This window comes from Penicillium citrinum (assembly GCF_028827155.1).
Source record: "Penicillium citrinum strain IBT 23319 chromosome Unknown utg000009l:1.0-4274883.0:1.0-4276374.0, whole genome shotgun sequence".
NCBI classification, from domain to species: Eukaryota; Fungi; Ascomycota; class Eurotiomycetes; order Eurotiales; family Aspergillaceae; genus Penicillium; species Penicillium citrinum.
The window spans coordinates 1,137,576-1,158,407 of NW_026622694.1; the positions used below are offsets into that span (position 1 = coordinate 1,137,576).

General features: G+C 48.3%; 7 protein-coding genes across 7 annotated transcripts; 3 read left to right on the forward strand and 4 right to left on the reverse strand.

The window, feature by feature from the left end:
- Nucleotides 1-224: 224 nt before the first annotated feature.
- On the reverse strand, nt 225-3,428 carry N7469_009904 (DEAD/DEAH box helicase; the record flags this gene model as incomplete). Its single annotated transcript, XM_056648809.1, has 1 exon — nt 225-3,428. One exon carries the CDS (start codon nt 3,426-3,428, stop codon nt 225-227), a length of 3,204 nt encoding a protein of 1,067 aa, XP_056495940.1.
- A 1,266-nt stretch (nt 3,429-4,694) lies between these two features.
- On the reverse strand, nt 4,695-7,071 carry N7469_009905 (1-phosphatidylinositol 4-kinase LSB6; the record flags this gene model as incomplete). The annotated part of the gene is made up of 2 exons (XM_056648810.1): nt 4,695-5,525; nt 5,587-7,071. 2 exons carry the CDS (start codon nt 7,069-7,071, stop codon nt 4,695-4,697), a joined length of 2,316 nt encoding a protein of 771 aa, XP_056495941.1.
- Nucleotides 7,072-9,195: 2,124 nt separating this feature from the next.
- Nucleotides 9,196-10,521, forward strand: N7469_009906 (putative GATA transcription factor (AreB); the record flags this gene model as incomplete). The annotated part of the gene is made up of 3 exons (XM_056648811.1): nt 9,196-9,261; nt 9,553-9,738; nt 9,841-10,521. The coding sequence occupies 3 exons, from the start codon at nt 9,196-9,198 to the stop codon at nt 10,519-10,521; spliced, it is 933 nt and encodes a 310-aa protein (XP_056495942.1).
- Nucleotides 10,522-11,890: 1,369 nt separating this feature from the next.
- N7469_009907 (uncharacterized protein) lies at nt 11,891-13,746 on the reverse strand (the record flags this gene model as incomplete). Its single annotated transcript, XM_056648812.1, has 5 exons — nt 11,891-13,101; nt 13,167-13,271; nt 13,323-13,455; nt 13,520-13,591; nt 13,666-13,746. 5 exons carry the CDS (start codon nt 13,744-13,746, stop codon nt 11,891-11,893), a joined length of 1,602 nt encoding a protein of 533 aa, XP_056495943.1.
- A 919-nt stretch (nt 13,747-14,665) lies between these two features.
- On the forward strand, nt 14,666-16,255 carry N7469_009908 (serine incorporator domain-containing protein; the record flags this gene model as incomplete). The annotated part of the gene is made up of 3 exons (XM_056648813.1): nt 14,666-14,716; nt 14,805-14,884; nt 14,947-16,255. The coding sequence occupies 3 exons, from the start codon at nt 14,666-14,668 to the stop codon at nt 16,253-16,255; spliced, it is 1,440 nt and encodes a 479-aa protein (XP_056495944.1).
- Nucleotides 16,256-16,795: 540 nt separating this feature from the next.
- N7469_009909 (ATP-binding mismatch repair protein PMS1) lies at nt 16,796-19,915 on the forward strand (the record flags this gene model as incomplete). Its single annotated transcript, XM_056648814.1, has 1 exon — nt 16,796-19,915. The coding sequence occupies one exon, from the start codon at nt 16,796-16,798 to the stop codon at nt 19,913-19,915; it is 3,120 nt and encodes a 1,039-aa protein (XP_056495945.1).
- A 77-nt stretch (nt 19,916-19,992) lies between these two features.
- N7469_009910 (uncharacterized protein) lies at nt 19,993-20,535 on the reverse strand (the record flags this gene model as incomplete). The annotated part of the gene is made up of 1 exon (XM_056648815.1): nt 19,993-20,535. One exon carries the CDS (start codon nt 20,533-20,535, stop codon nt 19,993-19,995), a length of 543 nt encoding a protein of 180 aa, XP_056495946.1.
- Between the last annotated feature and the right edge of the window lie 297 nt (nt 20,536-20,832).

Sequence of the window (20,832 nt, forward strand, 5' to 3'; positions counted from 1 at the left end):
GAAATGGGAGTAAATGACATGCCTCTCCTGGGTATCAAATAATTTAAATAACCAAATCCCATCCTTGTCGCCGTTCCCAGTCGACCCAGAAAAGACCCAAAATATCAAAGGCAACGAGCGCATGTGTAACTTGCAAAGATATGAAGTAAAAAATATGGAAAAGATGAAACGCGCAGAAGAACAAAAGGAAAAGAAGAGAAAGAAAAAATGGGAAAATCAAAAGACTATTTGAAGAGACTGCGGTACTCGCGCATACGCTCTTCTTGAATCTCTCTTTTGTCCAGTTTGCCGCGATTCATGGACATATCAGCGAGCTGCTGCTTCTTCTTAGCTAGTTCAAGGATCTTTTCTTCGATGCTGCCCTTCATTATAAATTGAACGGTCTTGACAGGTCGGGTCTGCCCAAGTCGGTGAACTCGATCTACGGCTTGTGCCACGGAAGCAGGATTGTACTGGGGTTCCATGATGAAGACTTGAGACGCGGAAGTAAGATTCAGACCAACACCACCAGCTCCGATTGTGGCAAGTAAGATAGTGATAGAATCATCCTTGGCAAATGCCTCCAGAGCCTTCCCTCGTGCCTGCAGGGACATGGTACCGTCCAGTCTTGTAAACGAATTCATTCCTTTATCACTCAATGCGATTTCGATCAAGTCGAGATGAGAGGTCCAGGTAGAGAAAATGACGCTTTTGATCGGTGGTTCATTCTTAAGCTTGAGCTGCTCACTTTCGACCATTGCTGACTGAAGACGTTCGATGAGAGCAAGGGTTTTGGTATGCGGTCCTTCATATTCGCCGAATTGCTTGATATTCTTCTTCGATTTGCGGTCCGATTCCTGCTTGGCCAAGAAGCTCTCAAGCCCTGCGGGTGTGATGCGCGAATAGCTATTTGATACCCAGCCGTCACAAATTTGGCACTTGATGGTCTCAGCGGCTGGAGTCTGTGTCCTATACCATTTCGCGAAGCAGTCGGGGCAGAAGACATCGAAGCAAGGCATCACGACTGCGATTGGAGCATTTTGATCAACGTAGCCATTCTCGGAATCCTGCTCATCAGGAATCTTTAGCGTCTTTCGGCAAACGCGGCATTCGCAGTCTCCTGTTTGCTGCATGAGAGCGAACATATCATAGGCCTTTTTGTCTGCTGCTGCGGCACTCTTATCGGATGTCCCTTCTTCAAGATCAATGGCGTCCTGTACACTCAGTCCTCTGGTCCTTTCCCGGTCCTCGACATCGAGAAGCTCTTTGCCATGTGCACTAACTTGTCGCAGGATCATCATGGCCTTCAGGACGTGGTGATACACACGTCCACCCATGGATGTCTTGCTTTCTCCCGCAATTACCCGCATCATGACATTAGATTCCCTACGGAAAAATTCGTGCAACTGGGTTTCCTTTTCTGAGAACTCGAGCATAATAATCTCATCCTCTCGGGGTGGGAGATCGATGCGATCTTTCACTCGGCGTATTGTGAACGAATCAACCAAGACTCGGAGGCTAGCCAGCACGCGAGGGTCACCAGATTTGAATGGACTGAGAATGTAATGTCCAAAGCGGCCGCGGTCATCATAAGGAAATAATTTCAGGAATTTGGTGACTGAAAGAAGGTCATCCAGTCGGTTTTGAATAGGTGTTCCAGTTACCGACCAGCGACGTTGCGAATTGAGACTGAGAATTGCCTGCGTCTGTTGCGCATTCTGTTCTCGAATTGTGTGCGCCTCATCCAAAACAATCCGAAACATATTCATTCTTGTAAGAGGGCTGACACGTTTAGCATTCTGTTGTCCCTTGATCTCGCTAAGGACGGTGCTGTAGGTAGTGATAATGAGATCATATGTGGACAGCTCATCAAGGTCGGTGGTACGAGATGGCCCATGAAAGACATAGTAACTCAATGCGTTTTCTTCAATATGTTCTTTGATTTGAGAAATCCAATTGTTGACGGCACTTAATGGGACAACCAAAAGGGTGGTCTTTGTGTTGCGTATCCCGGGTATTTCGCGCACGAGTCTCCCCCCAGGAGGTTGATCGGTCCATGCTTGAGATTGATCCAGCGTGGACAATGCCAGCGACAATATGCTCAAGGTCTTTCCAAGTCCCATCATATCGGCAAGCAGACCACCGAGAGACTGTGGCGGTTCCTGATCAACGACCACTCCACTGATTATGTCCCGGTATTGAGTTTTGCCGTTGGCTAGATGGTCGATTCGCCAAAGAGAGTTGTTGTCTGCTTCTTTGGGGCCGAACCTGCGACGCTTTTCTTTGTCTGTCATATACCAGAGACCCTGCTTTTGGTGGTGTAGAAGCGGTGTTTTGATCTGGGGCGGAGGTTCCATGCTGGGGATATTTGTTGTAACCAGTTGATCAAACATTTTCATCACGGCGTCATTAACTTCTTCTGCGGTTCGAACTTCATATCTGATACCTACACTGGAGCGATCACGCCCAGCGTTGTTTGCCGCAGCTGAGGCCATGGCCTGTCGTTTTTCTGCATGCGGATTGAAAACTGGTACACCTCGTTCGACAGTAATGGGCTGACCAAGCCAAAGATTCTTCTGGCCGAGGTAATTGCCAATCATCTGGGCACGCTGACGTTCACCATAAAGGGTGATAGAGGCACGATAAGCTTTTTGCGTTGGCTCCCAGGGCACTTCATCCGGCTGCTTCTTTCGCATGTCGAGACGCGCAGCAACATCTATCTTGAAGTGCTGCGGGTCGATATCTAGAAGAGGACAAAGAGCTTTCGCAGTAACCGAATCGATCGTTCCGAATACTTTGCCAGACGCATCGGAAACGTCGATACGGTAGTTCGTTTTGTCCTGGCCGCGATGAATTTCCATCTTCATAGACGGCCACTGGTAAGTTTCATCAACGAAACGATTGGATATCGGCTTTGGAACAAGGAAGGCGTTGACCATAGTGTTCTCGATTTTACCGTAGCAAACCCTTTGTTTGCTTAAGTCATTCGATCCGGTAACCTGCAGATCTTCGTCGTCCCTGGGTGTAGCTGCAGCATCCGCTGTCAAGTCCACGATATCCTGAACCGAGGATGTCTTGGTTGGACTGCCTTCTTTCATCCACTGTCCCAAGCCACTATCTCCAGTCATAGCGATCGGCGTAGGCGAATTTTTGGTCTGTGCATCGTCTACTTTCACTTTCTTGACCGGCTGATAAGTTCGCTGTTCCACGCCATATATGTTTTCAATCATATTTCGAGGTCTCGTTTCGTTTTCATCCTCACTTATTTCGTAATGACTACGCTTGGCATCGCTGTCGTTGGAATCATCCTGTGATGTTGTAAATTGCACGTTGACGTCGGAGTCTGGAATGGGGTTGCTAGTTTGTCCGCTTGATGGTGCTGGACTCGATGCAGCTGAGGTTGTCCTCGAGGAAGACTTGCGAGCTTCGGGATCGAAAGTACGAGCCATGGCGGTTCCCGGGGGAGCAATGGAGGGGGCAGAGTCCTGAGATGACGGATTTTTGGTAGCGCCTATAGAAAGCGAAGATAAGTTTAAATGTTAAGATGAATGATCCATTTTTAACTTGAGAAATACATGTGCAACAGGCGAATGGGTGTTGGGTAGGAATAAGTGAAAGTGAGAGAGTGTAAGTGAGAGAAGATACCATTTCTTTGGAGGCGCTTTTTATACCCTTTCGGGTCCAGCAGCATCGCTGCATGTGACGCCATGGTGAAAAAGGGACGAGCCCAGAAGGTCCAAGACTCGAGAGTAAAACGAGATGTATCGTTCCAACGAATTTAAGCACGCGGGGTACGTGTTGCGGATTCACAAGATATCACCTGCGAGATAGTCTAGACCAAGTTGAGGCTCATGAAAAGAAAGGGCGCATGTGACCCCGCTGCCGAATGAATGAAGGACGCAGTCCCCACACAGAAGCCGTGGGGACTTCGCGACATCAGCAGAGACGAAGAAAGGAGAGGGTAGGGGATCAGTCGCGACAAGAGTTGAAGAAGTTGCGAAAGCGAGGGCGCGGCTCATGACCTCACAGCCGCTGACGCATCGGAAGATCCCGCCGATAAGCCCGCTTATCGACAATTAGCCGCCAACCAGTCCAATATCCCATATACATTGGATGTATGGAGTAATTAACGGACAGAGCATTTGATGAACAAGTGTGAATATTGCGGAGTCAGTTGATAGAGATTCAAGAATAGTATCTGTATATTCGAGTTCCCTCAGGCTAAGAGTCTTCTTAAAAGGACCACTCTTTTTACAGACTATGTAGTAGTGGGACCATTTATTCAATCCACAATCCACAATCTACGTAGACAGACAGAAGATGGTATCATAGAATTAAGTCTCGTCATATATGCTACATGAGGCGCTCAATCAATGCGCCACCCAAGGCAACCCGAACAACCAGAAGGTCTATATACAACACAAATTCCCCAATCATGAACGTGGCGTGCGAAAATCCGGGACGAGACATGCAACAAACTCTTAAAAGAGTCGGTGACATCTCACAGCAAGAAAAATAAGGGAGTTAAAATAGGATACTCGAAGAGACCCGAGAAGGGTCCAATCAGTTCCAGGAAGGGGTCGCTAAAAGGAACATCTGCGGGAATTAAATAGATGAAATGGAAATGCAATGACATGAGATGGGAATGAAAAGAGAAAAGAAAAGAAAAAGAAGAAAAAGGGACACCCTAGCTTGAAGAGAGAGAAAGAGAGCTCTCAACACCAGGTGAAAACGGGATTTTTGCTCTTCACGGCTTCAAGGCGTTCCACAATGACCTTGCGCTGGTTGCCTTCCATATCTTCAGCAGCCGCATATCCGAGATCGCCTTCAAGATCATCGCTACCGAAGGTATTCACATGGGGCATGCGGAAAGAGACGGAGCCGCCTTGTCTGTGGTGTTTCGGTCGAGGGGGAAGAGATGGCCACCCACCATCCAAGGATCTTGCGTAGGTGCCGTTGGCGGCTTTCCGTGGTGGACTGTCATCGTTGAAGGGTTCGGTACCACTGCCAATCGAGTCAGTGGCTCGATGTCCATCTCCATCAGAACGGCCGCGGGAGAGCTCGAACCGGTTTGGATTTGGTAGATCGCCAGGAGCTGACCCAAGGCCCAATAGATCATGATCGTTGTCTTGGGAGGAATTGGCCGCGCCGATATCCATTTCTTCTTCGTCATCATCATAATTCATGGCTTGGTTTCTTTGGTCTGTCGATGGGGCTTTCATAGGAATAGCGACGGGCACGTCTACTAAATCGTCCCAAACGCAGACGCGAGTCCGGCGGGTTAGTTCAAGCGGGCCATGGTCAGGTTGTTTCAATGTTTCTACAACATTCCAAGCTTGACCTTTCATAACGGCGATCTGTCGAGCAAACATGCTTTCTTTGAAATCTTCATCTTGGGAAAAGACCTGTCGTAGTGCCATTTGTGTACCACTCCACCATGCAGTTGATGTCAATAAGGGGAGGAAATGATCGCGAGTTTTCTGAGAGAATGGCTGGCCGATTAGGGAAACCGGCAAAAAGAGCCATCCGAAGGGGAAACTTCTCCACTATGATGATGGTTTACTTAATTAGTTGTAAAGCAAGAGAATTCACTGTAGAGTGACTTACGGCATCTGGGTGCTTCCATGGCCATGACAAACTGTTGTCAATGGCACCAATCTGGACTGAAGCAGACTGCTCGGACGTGGCCAGGGGAGTACCTGTGCGGCTCACTGCCATCATAGTCTCGTGACGTCTATAAGGATGAGAAGAATTGGTACCATTCGAGTTTACGGACACCGGGCGAGGAGGAGGCATCAGTTCATCCTCGTCGTGTTGGGGCTTGTCGTTGGGCTTAGGAGGATCCGCAACAAGTGATACTTGCTCGTTACCCCAGTCAATCTTGACCATCCAATTATCAAGCCCACGATCCGTGTTGCGCATAATATAGTCCAAGATCACTAGTTTCTCCAGCTCTTCTCGGAACGACTGCTTTAGGTTTTCGGTCCAGTGGAATCGTCGTTCGGCACTTTCGTCGCGTGGGTTGGGCGAGGGCATCTGTCCATGGTCTTCATCGTCTTCGTCATCTGACTGCACGCCAGACGGGCGACACGCCTCATTCCATGGTCGCTTCTTACGTTTCGGGGCATCTTCGGGGCGCAGGCCAGGGTTTGCCTGATCTGGCCAGGGGTGTTCCCGGAGAAAGATGTTGGCGTCTTTGTATCCTTTCAAGAACACTTGGAAGCTACCAGCCTTGGGAGGCAAAGTTTTCTTTCCCTTCCACGCCTTACGGCGATCCCAGAAATCGTAGAAGAATGATTTCGAGGAAAGCCTGACAATATCGGTATAAGGGACCATGTTAGTGCGGAGACGGGCGTCAAGAACGTATGCGGCGGCCTCGGAGACGTAGGAAAGATTGGGAATAAGGCATGCCCGGCCAAAGAAACAAGGGAACAAGTTTCGATGAATCCACTTGGTCCATTTGGGGTTTCGAGAAGCGTAGGGTTCCTCATCCTTAGGCTTGAACACACCGACTACCTTGCCATCAGGGTTGCGGGCAAAATAACTTCCTGAGCTTCCCTGGGAGATCATGCGCGGGTGCACATCCAATTCGATAGCTAGGCGAACACTTTCGATGATCTCTTCGTATTCGGCGCGTGCTCTCCGTTGCTGGCCCTCGAACTCGTCCGATTCAAGCTGCTCCGTTGTCACTGGCCGAACACCATCAGGCGCTTGGAAGACTGAATGATAGATTTCCAATTTTTCTTCCTCGTATGTTTTTCCCTTGACACGATTCAGCTTGAACTTGTTGGCAATCTCCTCGGCCCAGCGTTCAAGACGCGCATTGATGGCCTTGATGTCCACTCCAGAATTTCGGCGTCCGCGTCGCGAGAATCCACTATGCCTGCGTCGATGGCTAGGTGGTGTGGCGAGACCGGACGCCTGCATCTGGGCTCGAGAGGAAATCGGGGCATAGCGAGGAGCGGAGGTAGACACCGTCGAAGAAACCGCGGCGAGTTCGTCATCGTCCGAGTCATCGTGAAGGTAGCCCCTTTCTTCCTCCTCTTGGGCCAGACGAGCGTAGCCCGAAGTAGCAGGGCGATTTTTCGGCATGATGAAAGGAAAGTGTTGACGATTCTATGGAAGGGGGGATTCAAAAAAGCGAAGGCAGACCTGTTCCACAGCAGAGTTGTAGTGAAGATGAGTGAAGGGGAGGACAAGGTCTGCAGGATTTATAAACGAAAGACACGAATGAAAATATTAATCCATCCCGTGTGGGAGAGGATGGTTGAAGGTAGAAAGCGCTTCAAGGATGGAAGTTCGGAGTTGAGTTGAACATGAAATTGGCATCCCGTCATGGCCGGATATTATTATGGCCAGACACGGCCAGGGCAAGGGGAAAGGGCCCCGGTGGTCTTTACACGTTATTTACGAGGGCGGTGACTTATATTACGGCAGAATTGGATGCTAACCATGACTTTCCGGGGTTAATCATTTCCCGTGATTGGTATTACTATGACGCACCGCCACAAGACCGACGGGTCCCCACTGAGTCCCCCTTAAACTGGCCGTAAAAGGGGTTGTTTGGTTGATGTTCACCGGCAATAAAGATGGTCGTTAAATTGTACCATGTACTGTAGCAACATGTGGACAGTGGACAATGGGTTCAATGTTCCGTGAAGGAGACCCACCGAGGACAATTGGCTATTAACGTTTCAATTGGCAGCATGCAACACGCAGCAGGTAGTGCAGTGCAATCTGACCTATGTACTCCGTATAATGTACGCAGTACGGAGTACAGTACTGTAGTATGCATACGACCTTCGAAATGGGCCACCTAGGCGGCAGGAGATCATGGTCATCCTGTTTATATGTACATATACCAGCGCCAGCGGTGACATATGCCAATGTCTTGGTTTGCAATATACATATACATGTACAAGTTGTTTGCCAATTGAAGCTCGAGACTATGACTTGGGATCTGTATCGACGGATGCGGCTATACTAGCGTGCCTACACTGGCACTCTAACAGTACTATGTATGTAGTACTGTGAGGTCGTGAACCTCAGTAGTATGAATACTATATTCTATCTACCAGTATATTCGTGATTTATACGATGAGATAAATATAAAATTGCTTTACCATTGAACATTCCACACAGCCAGAGAATTGGCTGGACATGCCAAGGTCGCCTATAATTCCAACCAAACCGAAGCATTCTGCGGCATGCGCGATAAGTGATTGATTTTTCGATACGCGCGATAATAACAGTACCCGCCCAGGATAAGATCCGCTATGGGACTATTTCTCCATCTTCACCTTTCTCCCCCCCATCCCAACTTCGAACGTTTCGGTGTTGAATGCGTGATTCGCACCGACTTTTCTTTCTTTTTTCTTTTCTTTCCTTTTCTTCCACTTTTATGAATTCTTCTTGCGTGACTTAGTCTTTGCAGAGACGACTTCGCGGCAGCTTGCTCTCCTTCTATCGCGAGCGCTAGGATCTGCTCCGATCTTCCTCACACTTCTTGGATCAACTACTTATAATTACAATTGCTTCTTTTTCTGCTTGACCTCCTAGCAGCGAAACTTGTTGGTGAACTTCTTATCAACCGGTTATACCTACCACGGTCATCACGCGATCATTTCCACTCTTCTCCTCCCCCCTTTGCCTCGAACCTCTCCAATTCGGTCCCCGGCCGAATTTCGATCAATTCCTCACATTCACCTTCCATTGTGGCTTCCATCCTTTATCCGGCGTCGCCCATCGACCCGGCTCTCAAATCTGCCTCGTCTGCGCACCAGACCTCTGATCTCCCGCGTTACGATTCTCCTTCCGACACCGCCCAACCACCGCCTACGTCCGAAACAGAATCCAAGCGTTTCTCTCCAGCGCTTCCTGAAGTTGGTAGCATTGGAAAATCCCAGGGCTCCGATTACAAGGACGACTTCCCCGGCTCGGTCTCCGTCAGCACTTCACTTCCAGGGTTAGCCGCACTGGCATCAGTCGCGTCGGCTCCCACCTCCAATCTCCGGTATGTGACCGTCATGAAAGCAAGATATCGCACCCAACGGCTCTTTATGATCACCCTCTGTTCTCCTATAAAATCATACGGGATACCAAATCTACTTCTGCATGCCCCTCCTCTTCTGCAGGAAGAGGATTGAATGGACGAATGAACGCGCATGGATTGGCTGACTGGAACACCACAGAGAGTCCAGTGATGCACATGGGAACATGGCTAACATGAGCTACGCAACCTCCTCCCCCGCAGCCACTACTGGTGGACAAGGCAATAATCCGGTAAGTCCCTACACTACATACAATTTATTCGTGGCTATTCCCATCACCCATGAAATATCTCCAAAGCGGGCAGATTTTCATTTCCCCTTATCATCCGCTTATCTCGAGTTTATCGGGACTGCCAGTTGGACCGGGCTGGGGCTTGGCACCACCCGATCCGTGCGCTTCCAATCCTTATCGACTCAAATCTCTCTCCAATCTTATCATCACTCCCTCTCCCTCTTACTCCAACCTTCTTTTCTCCAAACCATGGCGACTACTTTGACTGATGATAAACCTCCTCAATTACAGCCCGTATGTCAGAACTGCGGCACTTCTACCACCCCTCTCTGGCGCCGCGATGAACTCGGCTCCGTCCTCTGCAATGCCTGTGGTTTGTTCCTCAAGCTACACGGACGACCTCGTCCGATAAGCCTGAAGACCGATGTGATCAAGAGTCGCAACCGTGTAAAGACTGGGCAGGGCCCCAAACGCAAGGTAAGTGTGCAACCTCTAACTCCAAAAAAAAACTTTGGACGGCCTATTACCACCAATAAGAAATTTCTCTGTTGCTGACAAGCCCTCGTCTTTTTTTTTAAGTCTGGCGGTCCCGTCGATGCCAACAGCCTCGCAGGCCAAGCCGACCTTGGGGCGCATTCTCTCGGCTCGCATGGATACCGTCGTGCTTCGCGAAAAATGTCCCCCGGCCATTCGGACCGTTCAAATTCGCCCTTGTCGCGTACGGATACACCTGGGTTTGGGTCAATGCAATCGCACAACTCGAATATCGCACCGCAACACATGTTCGATAGCGTTACGAGAGGCGACAATGCCTTGAACTCCTCTTCCGGTCTTTCTTCTCTTCCATTGCGCCAGCCCTCCCCCTCAGCTGTCGATCGCCAACTTGACACTTCCCAGACCTACGAGAGTCTCCTGGCCCTCAATACCTCCCTCAAGACCCGTGTCAGCGAACTCGATCTGATCAATGAATTGTTCCGCGGTCGAGTTGCCGAACTGGAGCAGAGTGACGCTAGTGCGCGTCGCTCGGAGATGATCGCTCGCGACTCGGAAGCTCGTCTGCGCCGATCCCTTGAAGAGTCTCAACGTCGCGAAGAAGAACTCAAACGACATGTCAGCGAACTCGAGCAACAGCTCGGTACTACCAGCTCCTTGGACTTGGATAGCTCAGAACCCCAAGCCAAGCGCATCCGGCTGTCAGACATGGTAGAGCAATCGTCTGAAGAACCCCCCTCGCAAGCGAAATCTCCGACTAGCGCATAGCGCCTAGGTACCTGTCTCCAGTGTTCTCGCTTGGTTATAAATTCCAGTCGTATGGTGTAACCACCAATGACTTGTCCGATCCTTCCCTGGTCTTTTTGATACCCTTCCCGACTCTTCCATCGGCGGCCGGAACTCTTTTCAACAAAAAAAGCTCGATACTTGATCGATCCTAATTCCTTACTTTCTCATTTCGCCTTGTTTGTCGTCTTATTTTCCTGAATGGCTTACCGTGGGTCTGTGTTTGTGTAATCTCAGTATGCTTCTAATATCCTTTCACTCGCCTTTTTTCATCTTACTTTTCTCATGCGCTGTTCAATTTGTGAACACAAGGGCGTGGAAGGTCGGACAAGATACTCATGGTGGATTATTTTGCAATCAAAAAACGAACGCGCTTTCTTTGATAGCTATTCAATTAGCCTTCCTTGATAGCGGTTCTATCTCTTTTTTTCTCTCTATATACTAGTTCTTTCTATAGAAAGGCTGTCTCTGTACTTGTCTCTTTCAGCCAGTTTGACAGGTCAATCGGCCAGGGTGTTACAATTGAATTCTTGTTTGCTCCTAGTATCTTCCTACATCTCACGAAGATAATTTGTACTAGTTACTGTAACGCGAAATTATATTTTTTAGCATCATGGACGATTCTGAGTTGGATAGCCAGTCATCGAAGAATTTATAAAATGAACGCTAACACTTCTCAATCAAAGTGATCACTCCTAGAATGTATTGAGACCTACAGCAGCTCAGCTGAAGTTGACCATGAGAAGGGAGTGATTTCTAAAATTCCCCAGCGAAGCATTTGATAGCTCAATCGCAAAGAAATGATAGCAAGCCTAAGTGGGTTGGGAACTCACTTTCACCGTGATAACGATACACTGGTTTGGCAGCTAAGTGGCAGAATGACGTGGCTATTCATGACCCTCGATTTCTGGATTACCTAGATATTCTCCCTTCATAGCCTTCATATAACAAATAAGACGAGCCCAAGCCGACCCCAGGAAAGTCTGATAATTCTCGAGTGTGCAAAGAAAGGAAAAGGAAAACTATATACAACTTCGGAAAGAAAGTCAAACAAACAGCCTTAGCTGAAATTCGGCCATTGAAGACCGAGAAGATGTGGAGTATCAAGTCTATGAGATAGGAAAAACCAAAAAAATGCAACGAATGCATAGATGGGATGAAGCTAACGTCATACGCCAGTGGCCCACCGATAAGAAAATTGGCCAGCAAATGCCCTGGTGGAACGTCGATCATGAGATAGCGCGATATGACAAACAAGATAACAGTCTAGTGACGTGCTGAGGGGTAAAAACGACTATATTCGACAGCTGTCAACTAAGCATGAATATGGAGCGTGCTCATTATGATAAGATCAAGCAAGGCGATGATCAGACTTTTTCATAGTAGAGCCGTGGATCTGCTTTTCGCGATAGATGCTCCATAGACAGACCAGGATACCCGCAAGACCAGAGAGGAAGGTCAAGTAATATGCGGACTGGTAACAGGCCAAACCATCGGGGCAATCACGGTCTCCTTCTGGATTCACAACCGAGTGACGATCGTATACGGTGCCGTATATAAGGTTGAAGATATTTCCACTGAAAACAGGGGCCAGAGTCATGACACCCCAGTTCTGCGAAAGTCCACCTATTCCAAAGGTGTGTGCAGTTAAAGAAGGGAAAACGCCGAACAAGAAGCCATAAGCAATGCCCGTGAATGCAGAGACAATGGCTAGAGTATTTGGGTTGGAGATGGAGGAACCAGCAAGCTGGGTGAGGGTGAAAACAACGGAGGATATTAACAGACACCAAAAGCGCGACATGTCAAGCTTCTTCACCAAAATGTCAGAGCCGATGCCGCTGAGAAGACGACCGAGGAAGTTTCCAAAGGAAAGAATTGAGACATGCATAACTTGTCGTTGTTGAATGAATTTGGACGAGGCGCTGTCATCGTAGTAGATCCATAAGGCCTTGGCGCTGTTGCCAATGTTGTTGATAGTCATCAATCCAATTCCTGATAACAAAGCCATGGTCAAGAAGAGTTGCCAGAACTCAACTGTACGGAGCATAGCCAAACCCCTAATGTCTGTGTGATGAGTCTCCATGGCTACCTCATCAAGAAAATCGTCATCTAGGGTGTCAAAGGACGGGCGGACGCCATTCTTAGACACAAGTGACGAGCTTTCATCATGATCACCGGAGTATCCATTTCCATGGTGATGGGACGTCGATTGGGTTCGAGCATGTGCTGATTGCTCATAATCAAAAGCGGTGGAATTGTGCAAGTCATCGGAGTTTTCAGGTAGAGATGACGCACTAGTACGGCGCAATCTTCGGGACTCGGATGGTTCTTCGTGTCCGTGGTGTGGAACAGATGAATAGGAATCCGTAGGCAGGATTCGGAGGAACGGGATTGACACGAAAGAGAGTACAGATGTACCAACAGCCAGAAGAAGCAAGAAGCGTCCTGTATCACCCTTGAAGACGATTGTTGAGATATTAGACCAGAACAAGGCACTCAGTCCGAATGCGGCTAATGGCAATGCAGTCGCAGTACCACGATTTTCGGGGAAATTGGAAGCAGCTAGATATGAAGTAGTTAGTATCGCCACGATTTATGTCTCTGGCGGGAATTTTCTTGGTACATACCAGTTTTAATGGCTCCAGAGAAAGCCGAGCAACCACCAGTACCTGTCATGAAAGCAAAAAAGCAAAGAAAAATGATTGGCACAGAGCCCTCTCCATGTTCATAAGCTGTCGTCTGTTAGAGTATTTTCTAACCCGCATGCAGTGGGAAGCTCTTACATAGATAGATTGGGTAATAACCGATCGCAAGACAAATCGAACCGATTAACGTGATGAGTCTTGGACCACGAGCATCGGTCAACAAACCCATGGGAAATCCCATAGCGTACATGCCCAGATTACCGGCAGCACCCTACATCCTGGTCAGTATGAAGGTTCCATTTCCATCTTCTCCCAATACAAGGTGACAAACTCACAATGAGGTTACTTTGTGTCGACGTGAGCTTCATCTTGTGTGCGAATTGAGGTGCCCATGCGGAATATGCATACTATCGGGGATTTTACCCATCAGCGATCATGTACTACATCAATCCATCAACCAATGGCAAGAAGAGATACGTACATTCGTTCCACAAGATAACGCAACTAACGTTCCGGCAAAAACGGATATATACCGTGCGGTTTGAGGTGATAGCCCCGGCATGGTGATTCTATTTTGCGGGGGTGTATTCGGAGTATTCTCAATATCGAAGCGGGCTCTTCAATTGGGAGGTCCCAGCGCACGCAAGCAAGTCCGAACTGGACAATCCAAGCTACGCGTGTCAAATCACGCGTATTAATGAAGTTTCGGACGGAAAGAGGGACATCGGACTTTGTGGTGTAAGGATGGACTAGAGGTGAGAATGAAAAAGTGTCAAGGTGTCGAGAAGGAGGAGTTTCAGGAGGATAGCGTCGTAATGGAAAGATAACGGAGACGGCGCGGTGCTCCACCGAACTCTGCCGAGTGCCAAGCCTGAATGTCCCACGCCTGTCACGCGAGGCTCGATCTAAAGTTGTTTAATGCCAGACACTAAAATGTGGAGGCAATCGGTAGTCATGCGTCTGATACTGAATATTCTACATGTATATTCTGTTGGGCTTGCTGTATAAAGTATCTCATAATATACATCTTATAGTTATTGGTAGCTGAAGAGCCCCGAGCGCGGACTCGTGGCAGGCTGGGCGTAGGATCGCGTCATGGGTCCAAAAAGAGCCAAGAGCAAATCACAGCCCTATGGATGCAATTATGACTAATTTGTGAGACTGTGTTCAGTACAAAGTACATACAAAGAATATACAATTGTACTCTTAATTCCATGAGTTGTCTCGTCCTTTGTATGTTTAGTTGAACTAACTAATCGAATACGAGTATACTTCGTACCGCCAGCCCGCCCTTTTTGGTTAAAAACACGTGTGGTCATGTGACTGAGGATGACGAAGGCGGAACCGCGGATCGTCACTTGACCTCCACTCTCTTTCCCTCCCTGGGGCCATCTTCAATCTCCAATCTCCAAACAACTGGCTGAGAAAGCAGGTTGTCTCTCACGACTTGGTCTGAATACATTTCCCGCCACTCATCCATAATGGGTGCTCTTCTGTCACTGCCGCTTTTAGCGGTACCCAGTATGGGCACAGTAAGTTCTCACCTCACCCTACCATGCCATGGCGCATCATCCTCGAATGGCCGACGAACAACAGCATGCTAACACTATGCCTGGATAGCTTCTGACTCTTGGAGGCTCATGCTGCGGAGCTGCGACTTGCTCTGCTGTTTGCAGCGCTTGTGGAAAGTTTCAGAACAGGTACGTTGCGCATAACCCGGATGCCTAGACCGAAAGGCTGTTCCAAACTAATCACGATACAGCATGGCCACTCGAATCGCCTATGCTTTTATTCTTCTAATTAACTCGATTGTGTCCTGGATAATGCTCACGCCATGGGCAATGAAAAAGTTGCAACATCTCACTCTCGACTACATGGAAATTCAATGCGATGGGAAAGAATGTTACGGTTGGGTTGCGGTTCATCGCATCAACTTCGGTCTCGCTCTCTTCCACTTAATACTCGCCCTTTTGCTGCTCGGTGTTAAAACATCTCGTGATAGCCGTGCTGCACTTCAAAATGTTTTTTGGGGCCCCAAGATCATTGTTTGGATCGCCTTCGTGGTCATATCATTTTTCATTCCGGAGCCATTCTTCTTCGTCTACGGGAATTATATCGCCTTCTTCTGTGCTATGCTCTTCTTGTTCCTGGGTCTGATTCTGTTGGTGGATCTGGCTCATTCATGGGCAGAGCTGTGTCTCCAGAAGATTGAGGATAGTGACTCGCGCCTATGGCGGAGTCTGCTGATCGGATCGACTCTCGGCATGTATGTGGCTTCGATCGTTATGACTGTCCTGATGTACATCTTCTTCGCTCGTAGTGGCTGTTCCATGAATCAGGCGGCTATCTCGATCAATTTGATCGTTTTCCTGATCATCTCATTCATTTCGGTTCAGCCCGCCGTACAAGAGTCCAACCCACGAGCGGGATTGGCGCAGGCTGCCATGGTTACCGTTTATTGCACCTATCTCACTCTTTCTGCTGTCTCTATGGAACCGGATGACAACGGCTGCAATCCCTTGATCCGCTCGAGTGGTACCCGCACTGTGACAATTATTCTGGGTGCCATCGTCACTATGGCCACCATTGCTTACACCACCACCCGCGCCGCTACACAAGGTATTGCCCTAGGATCTAAGGGTGGTCACAGCTACAGTCAACTCGGAACTGAGGATAATGAGCATGGCCTCGTGACTCAACAGCCAAATAGTCGTCGGGAGATGCGCGCAGAAGCTCTGCGAGCCGCCGTTGAGAGCGGCAGTTTGCCAGCCAGCGCACTCGACGAGAGTGACGACGAGGATGATGACTTTGAGACGAGTAGCAAGGATGATGAGCGTGGTTCTACTCAGTACAACTACTCTTTGTTCCATGTGATATTCTTCTTAGCCACAACTTGGGTTGCTACCTTGCTATCCCAAGGACTACAGGTCGACACCTCAATGGACTTTGCACCTGTGGGCCGCACTTATTGGGCCAGCTGGGTTAAGATTGTCAGCTCTTGGGTATGCTATGCGATCTACTTATGGACCTTGATTGCTCCTGTTGTTCTGCCTGATCGCTTTTCTGCATGAGGTTTCTCGTCAACTGATGAATTTGGGATTTCGGCGTTTTCAGCGATTTTTAGGATTTGAACATATTGTAGCAGTATTAGATTCAATCATATTTATCATGAAATTTAAAGTTCAATCTTTGTAGGATATATCAAATAACAAATAATAAATACTTGAAGTTGTTCACTCACTACAATATAAATTTTGACGAGTCGCTCTCGACTCGGGCCGATCACGCAGCTTGGCACTTGCCACGCGTATAGTGCGACGCGCTCACTTCACTTCGCTCCGTCATGTACCATGGCGACTATTAAGGCCATCGAGGATCGCTCAGTATGGCGCATTTCCCGTTATTTAGCATTAACATGATGGGAGCTTCTGCTAATCTCACGCTTCTTAGGTCCATCAAATCCAGTCGGGTCAAGTCATTGTTGACCTATGTTCTGTCGCGAAAGAGCTGGTCGAGAACAGCCTCGATGCTGGCGCAACCACAATCGGTAGGGATTCTCACCAAATACACGATCTAAACCTCTTCTTCGAGAATTCAAGCTGATGATCTTAATGTTCACAGAAATACGCTTCAAAAATAATGGGCTGGATTTGATCGAGGTTCAGGACAATGGCAGTGGAATATCACCGGATAATTACGAGAATATCGGTTTGTTCTCCCAGAGTCACCAAGCTTCTATTTGGCGGCTGCTAATCGGAGGCCATGCTTTTTTAGCACTGAAACACTATACCTCAAAGCTATCTTCGTACGACGACCTGTCCCGCCTACATACCTTCGGCTTCCGCGGTGAAGCATTATCCTCTCTCTGCGCCCTCGCAAACTTCTACATTACTACAGCCCAAGCGAACCAGGCTCCCCGTGCAAATAGACTTGAATTCGAAGTCTCCGGCAAGCTTCACAAAACTCAGATAGTAGCCGGACAGAAGGGAACTACCGCTTCAGTGGAAGGAATCTTCAAGCGACTCCCAGTCCGTCGGCGCGAATTGGAGAAGAATATCAAGCGGGAATATGGCAAGGTTTTGAATCTGCTACATGCCTATGCATGTATATGTGTGGGTATACGATTCAGTGTTAAGAACACCGTAGGAAAAACGAAGAATGTGGTCGTTTTCTCTACGAACGGGAACCGCACCACGAGGGAAAACATTGCCAATGTATATGGGGCAAAGACGCTCTCTGCGTTGATTCCCTTGGACCTGGAACTGGAGTTTGAACCCTCTGCTTCGATGAAGCGAGTAGGGGCAGACAAGAAGTCCAATCAGATGGTTGTTCGCGGCCATATCTCTCGTCCTGTGTTTGGGGAAGGGCGTCAAACGCCAGATCGACAAATGTTTTTCGTTAACTCCAGACCTTGTGGACTGCCACAGATTGCGAAAGCTTTCAATGAGGCCTATAGATCGTTTAATATCTCACAATCGCCTTTTATATTCGCGGATTTCAAGATGGATACGGATGCCTATGATGTTAATGTATCGCCAGACAAGCGACAGATTCTGATACATGATGCTGCTGCCTTGATCGAGTCTCTTAAGACCTCCCTAATCCAGCTTTTTGAAGCCGCAGACCAAACCGTTCCTCAGTCTCAAGTACTTGGTTCAAAACTAACCACCCCCAAGCAGCAGGCACTCGGTGCTCTCCCTGGATTCGTGTCGGCTCGTAAGCTGAATCATCGTGTTTCTGAATCGCCCGCTACCTCAAGCCAGGAACCATGTCGAGATGAATCAACTGAATATCACGAGGAGCGACTTGTTCCTCAGCAAGATCTCAAAACTCCGACACATCCCAATGAGACCCTAAATCAGGCCGAGGCTTCATCTCCAATCAAGTCTACTCCTATTCCCAGACAACCGTCAGCTCCACCACTGGAGAATTCCTCTCCACAAATCCCGGACAGTACGCCTGTCAAACCTCAAGGGAAAGACACTATTGATTCCTCACGGCAGGACGTGCATGATAGAGAATCTGAGGCGCCTCTGGACCTTTCGTCGCAACTTTCTGAAACAAAGGAACAGTCAACTATGCGCGAGGGCGACGACCCAGAAAAAATGCCCAATGTGGTACAGAATGCGTTCGATAGGATGCGTCCACGACGCATGCCAGCAGAGACGGCCACTATTACTATTGGTGGCCATACTGTGAAGTCGGTGGTGGGAAGTGGTCCCCCGCGTAAACGAACGTCTGATTGGGAATCATCTAACAAAGAGCGTCCAGCGCGGAAGCGACGAATTCACACGCCATCTCGGCCTAATATATTTGGAGACCATATGAAGGAGTTTGCTGCTCCAGGGACGCAGATGGCCTCGGATGCAGACAGAGATGAGAATGAGGATGATGAAGATGATGAGGATGAGGATGAGGAAATGGAGGAGGAAATAGAGGAAGACGAAGAGGAAGAGGAAGACGTCGAATACTCGGAGAGTGAGAAAAGCCAGGACGATTATATAGAGCAAGAAGCTGAAGAAGAACGCGCTTGCTCACCAGCTGCTGAACAACCTGAGGATATCTCCAGGCCCAGTCGAGGTCACAGCCAGCGAAGGAATCAAGAATCGCCACGAGAATCTCAAGGAGAGACTGGCCCAGGTACACAAGAGGATGACATGAACGAAGCGGAAAATAAAGCCTCAGAGGAAGCCAGAGTACAAGACCTTATACACCAAGCGGAAGAGAAAGCCGTTCTTCCCAGCGAAAACAACATCCACCGAGCGAACAAAATGAACAAGGGCGCTATACACCGCGACGCAACTGTACACCTGGTCAGCACGATTGATGCATCCCTCTCGCAACTAGAATCCCACATTACGAACTTACGAGCCAGCCTGGAAAAGCAACGAACAATCCCCGGGACAGAAAATGTGAACGATGTCCCTGAGGGACAAACAGCGGAAGACAAGCTATCATTGACAGTCAGCAAAACTGATTTCGCACAGATGCGAATAATCGGCCAATTTAACCTGGGATTCATTATCGCCGTACGGCCGGGATTACAGCGCGATGAGCTCTTCATCATTGACCAGCATGCTTCGGATGAAAAGTTCAATTTCGAAAGACTCCAGAACGAAACAGTTGTTCAATACCAACGTCTTGTGAGACCACAGCGATTAGACCTTACTGCGGTGGAAGAAGAGATTGTTCTAGAGAACCAAGCCGCCCTCGAAAAGAATGGGTTCATCGTCAATGTTGATGAAAGTGGCCAAGAACCCATTGGTCGAAGATGTAGTCTTGTTTCTTTACCATTAAGTAAAGAAGTTGTCTTTGGCTCACGCGATTTGGAAGAATTAATCGTTCTATTATCCGAAAGTCCGGTTATGAATACGACCTCGAGTGTATCTGTGCCTCGGCCTAGTAAGGTACGCAAGATGTTTGCTATGCGTGCTTGTCGTTCTAGTATTATGATTGGGAAGACTTTGACGACAAAGCAGATGCAGAAGGTGGTTTATAATATGGGGACTATTGATAAACCGTGGAATTGTCCGCATGGTAGACCTACCATGCGACATTTGACGAGTTTAGGGGATTGGGATGCATGGGATGAATATGATGATTATAGTCGTGATGATGAAGATGGTGTGGAGGGTGATAGTCTTGATATTTATCGACGATATGTGAAGGAAATACTTGCAGAGGAAGAAGAAGAGGAGGAGGAGGAAGAGGAAGAAGCAGAAGATGAATAAATAATGAAGCCAGCCAGTGATACCCTGAACAATAGGAAATAATGATATCCCATAGCTATGAGAATAGGAAGAGTATATCACCACCATCCAAACCAACTCTTCCTCCCTTCTTTCTTCCCATTAACATCCCCATTAACAACTCCATTCCCATTTCTATTTCCATTCTCATTCCCAAATCCATCACCATCACCATCACCATGTCCATTTCCAACCCTCTCCCCTTCCCTCTCCCCCCTCTCAACATCATCCATCATATCCTCCAAAACTAACAAATCCCTTTCAATCATCTCTGCCCAATTCTGCACATCCCCAATCTCCTTCAACCCATCACGGGTCTCGTCCGCTAATCCCATCCACTGCGCATTCTGCTTCGCAAGTCGCGCCGTGTGCTCCGCTAACTCGGTTTCCTGTCTCTGTAGCGCGGCCGCGTTGGAGGTTATTGTTGTTGCGCGGTCGATGAGGGGCGCTTCGAGGTTTGTTCCGACTGAGTGAAGAGTTGCGGTGAAGGCGGCTAGTGCTTCCTTTTTTTGTTGGTCTTCTGTTGGACCTGTGGCTGTGTTTGTGTTTATGTTTGTTGTATTTGGGTTGGGTTCGTCTTGGGATGATGTGGGGTCTGTCATGATGGATTTGAGCTGATGTTGTCTGTAGTAGAGATGTTGGTATTGGTAAGAGTTTAATCTGGTAATTCTTTGGCTAGTTTCAGGATAAGCTGACTAGTATCACAGAACGAAGATTGGAATCTGAAAATGTTGTGTTTCATGACCTCGTGATATCAACTTGAATATATATCCACACCACTTGAGGATCTGCAACCCCACTCGGCGTGGCGTGCTGTCAGCCTGTCGATTAATTGACGTGCATTTGAAAGCCCTTTCAAATGCACTGGTGGCAGACGCTTCGAGCATACATCATGTATT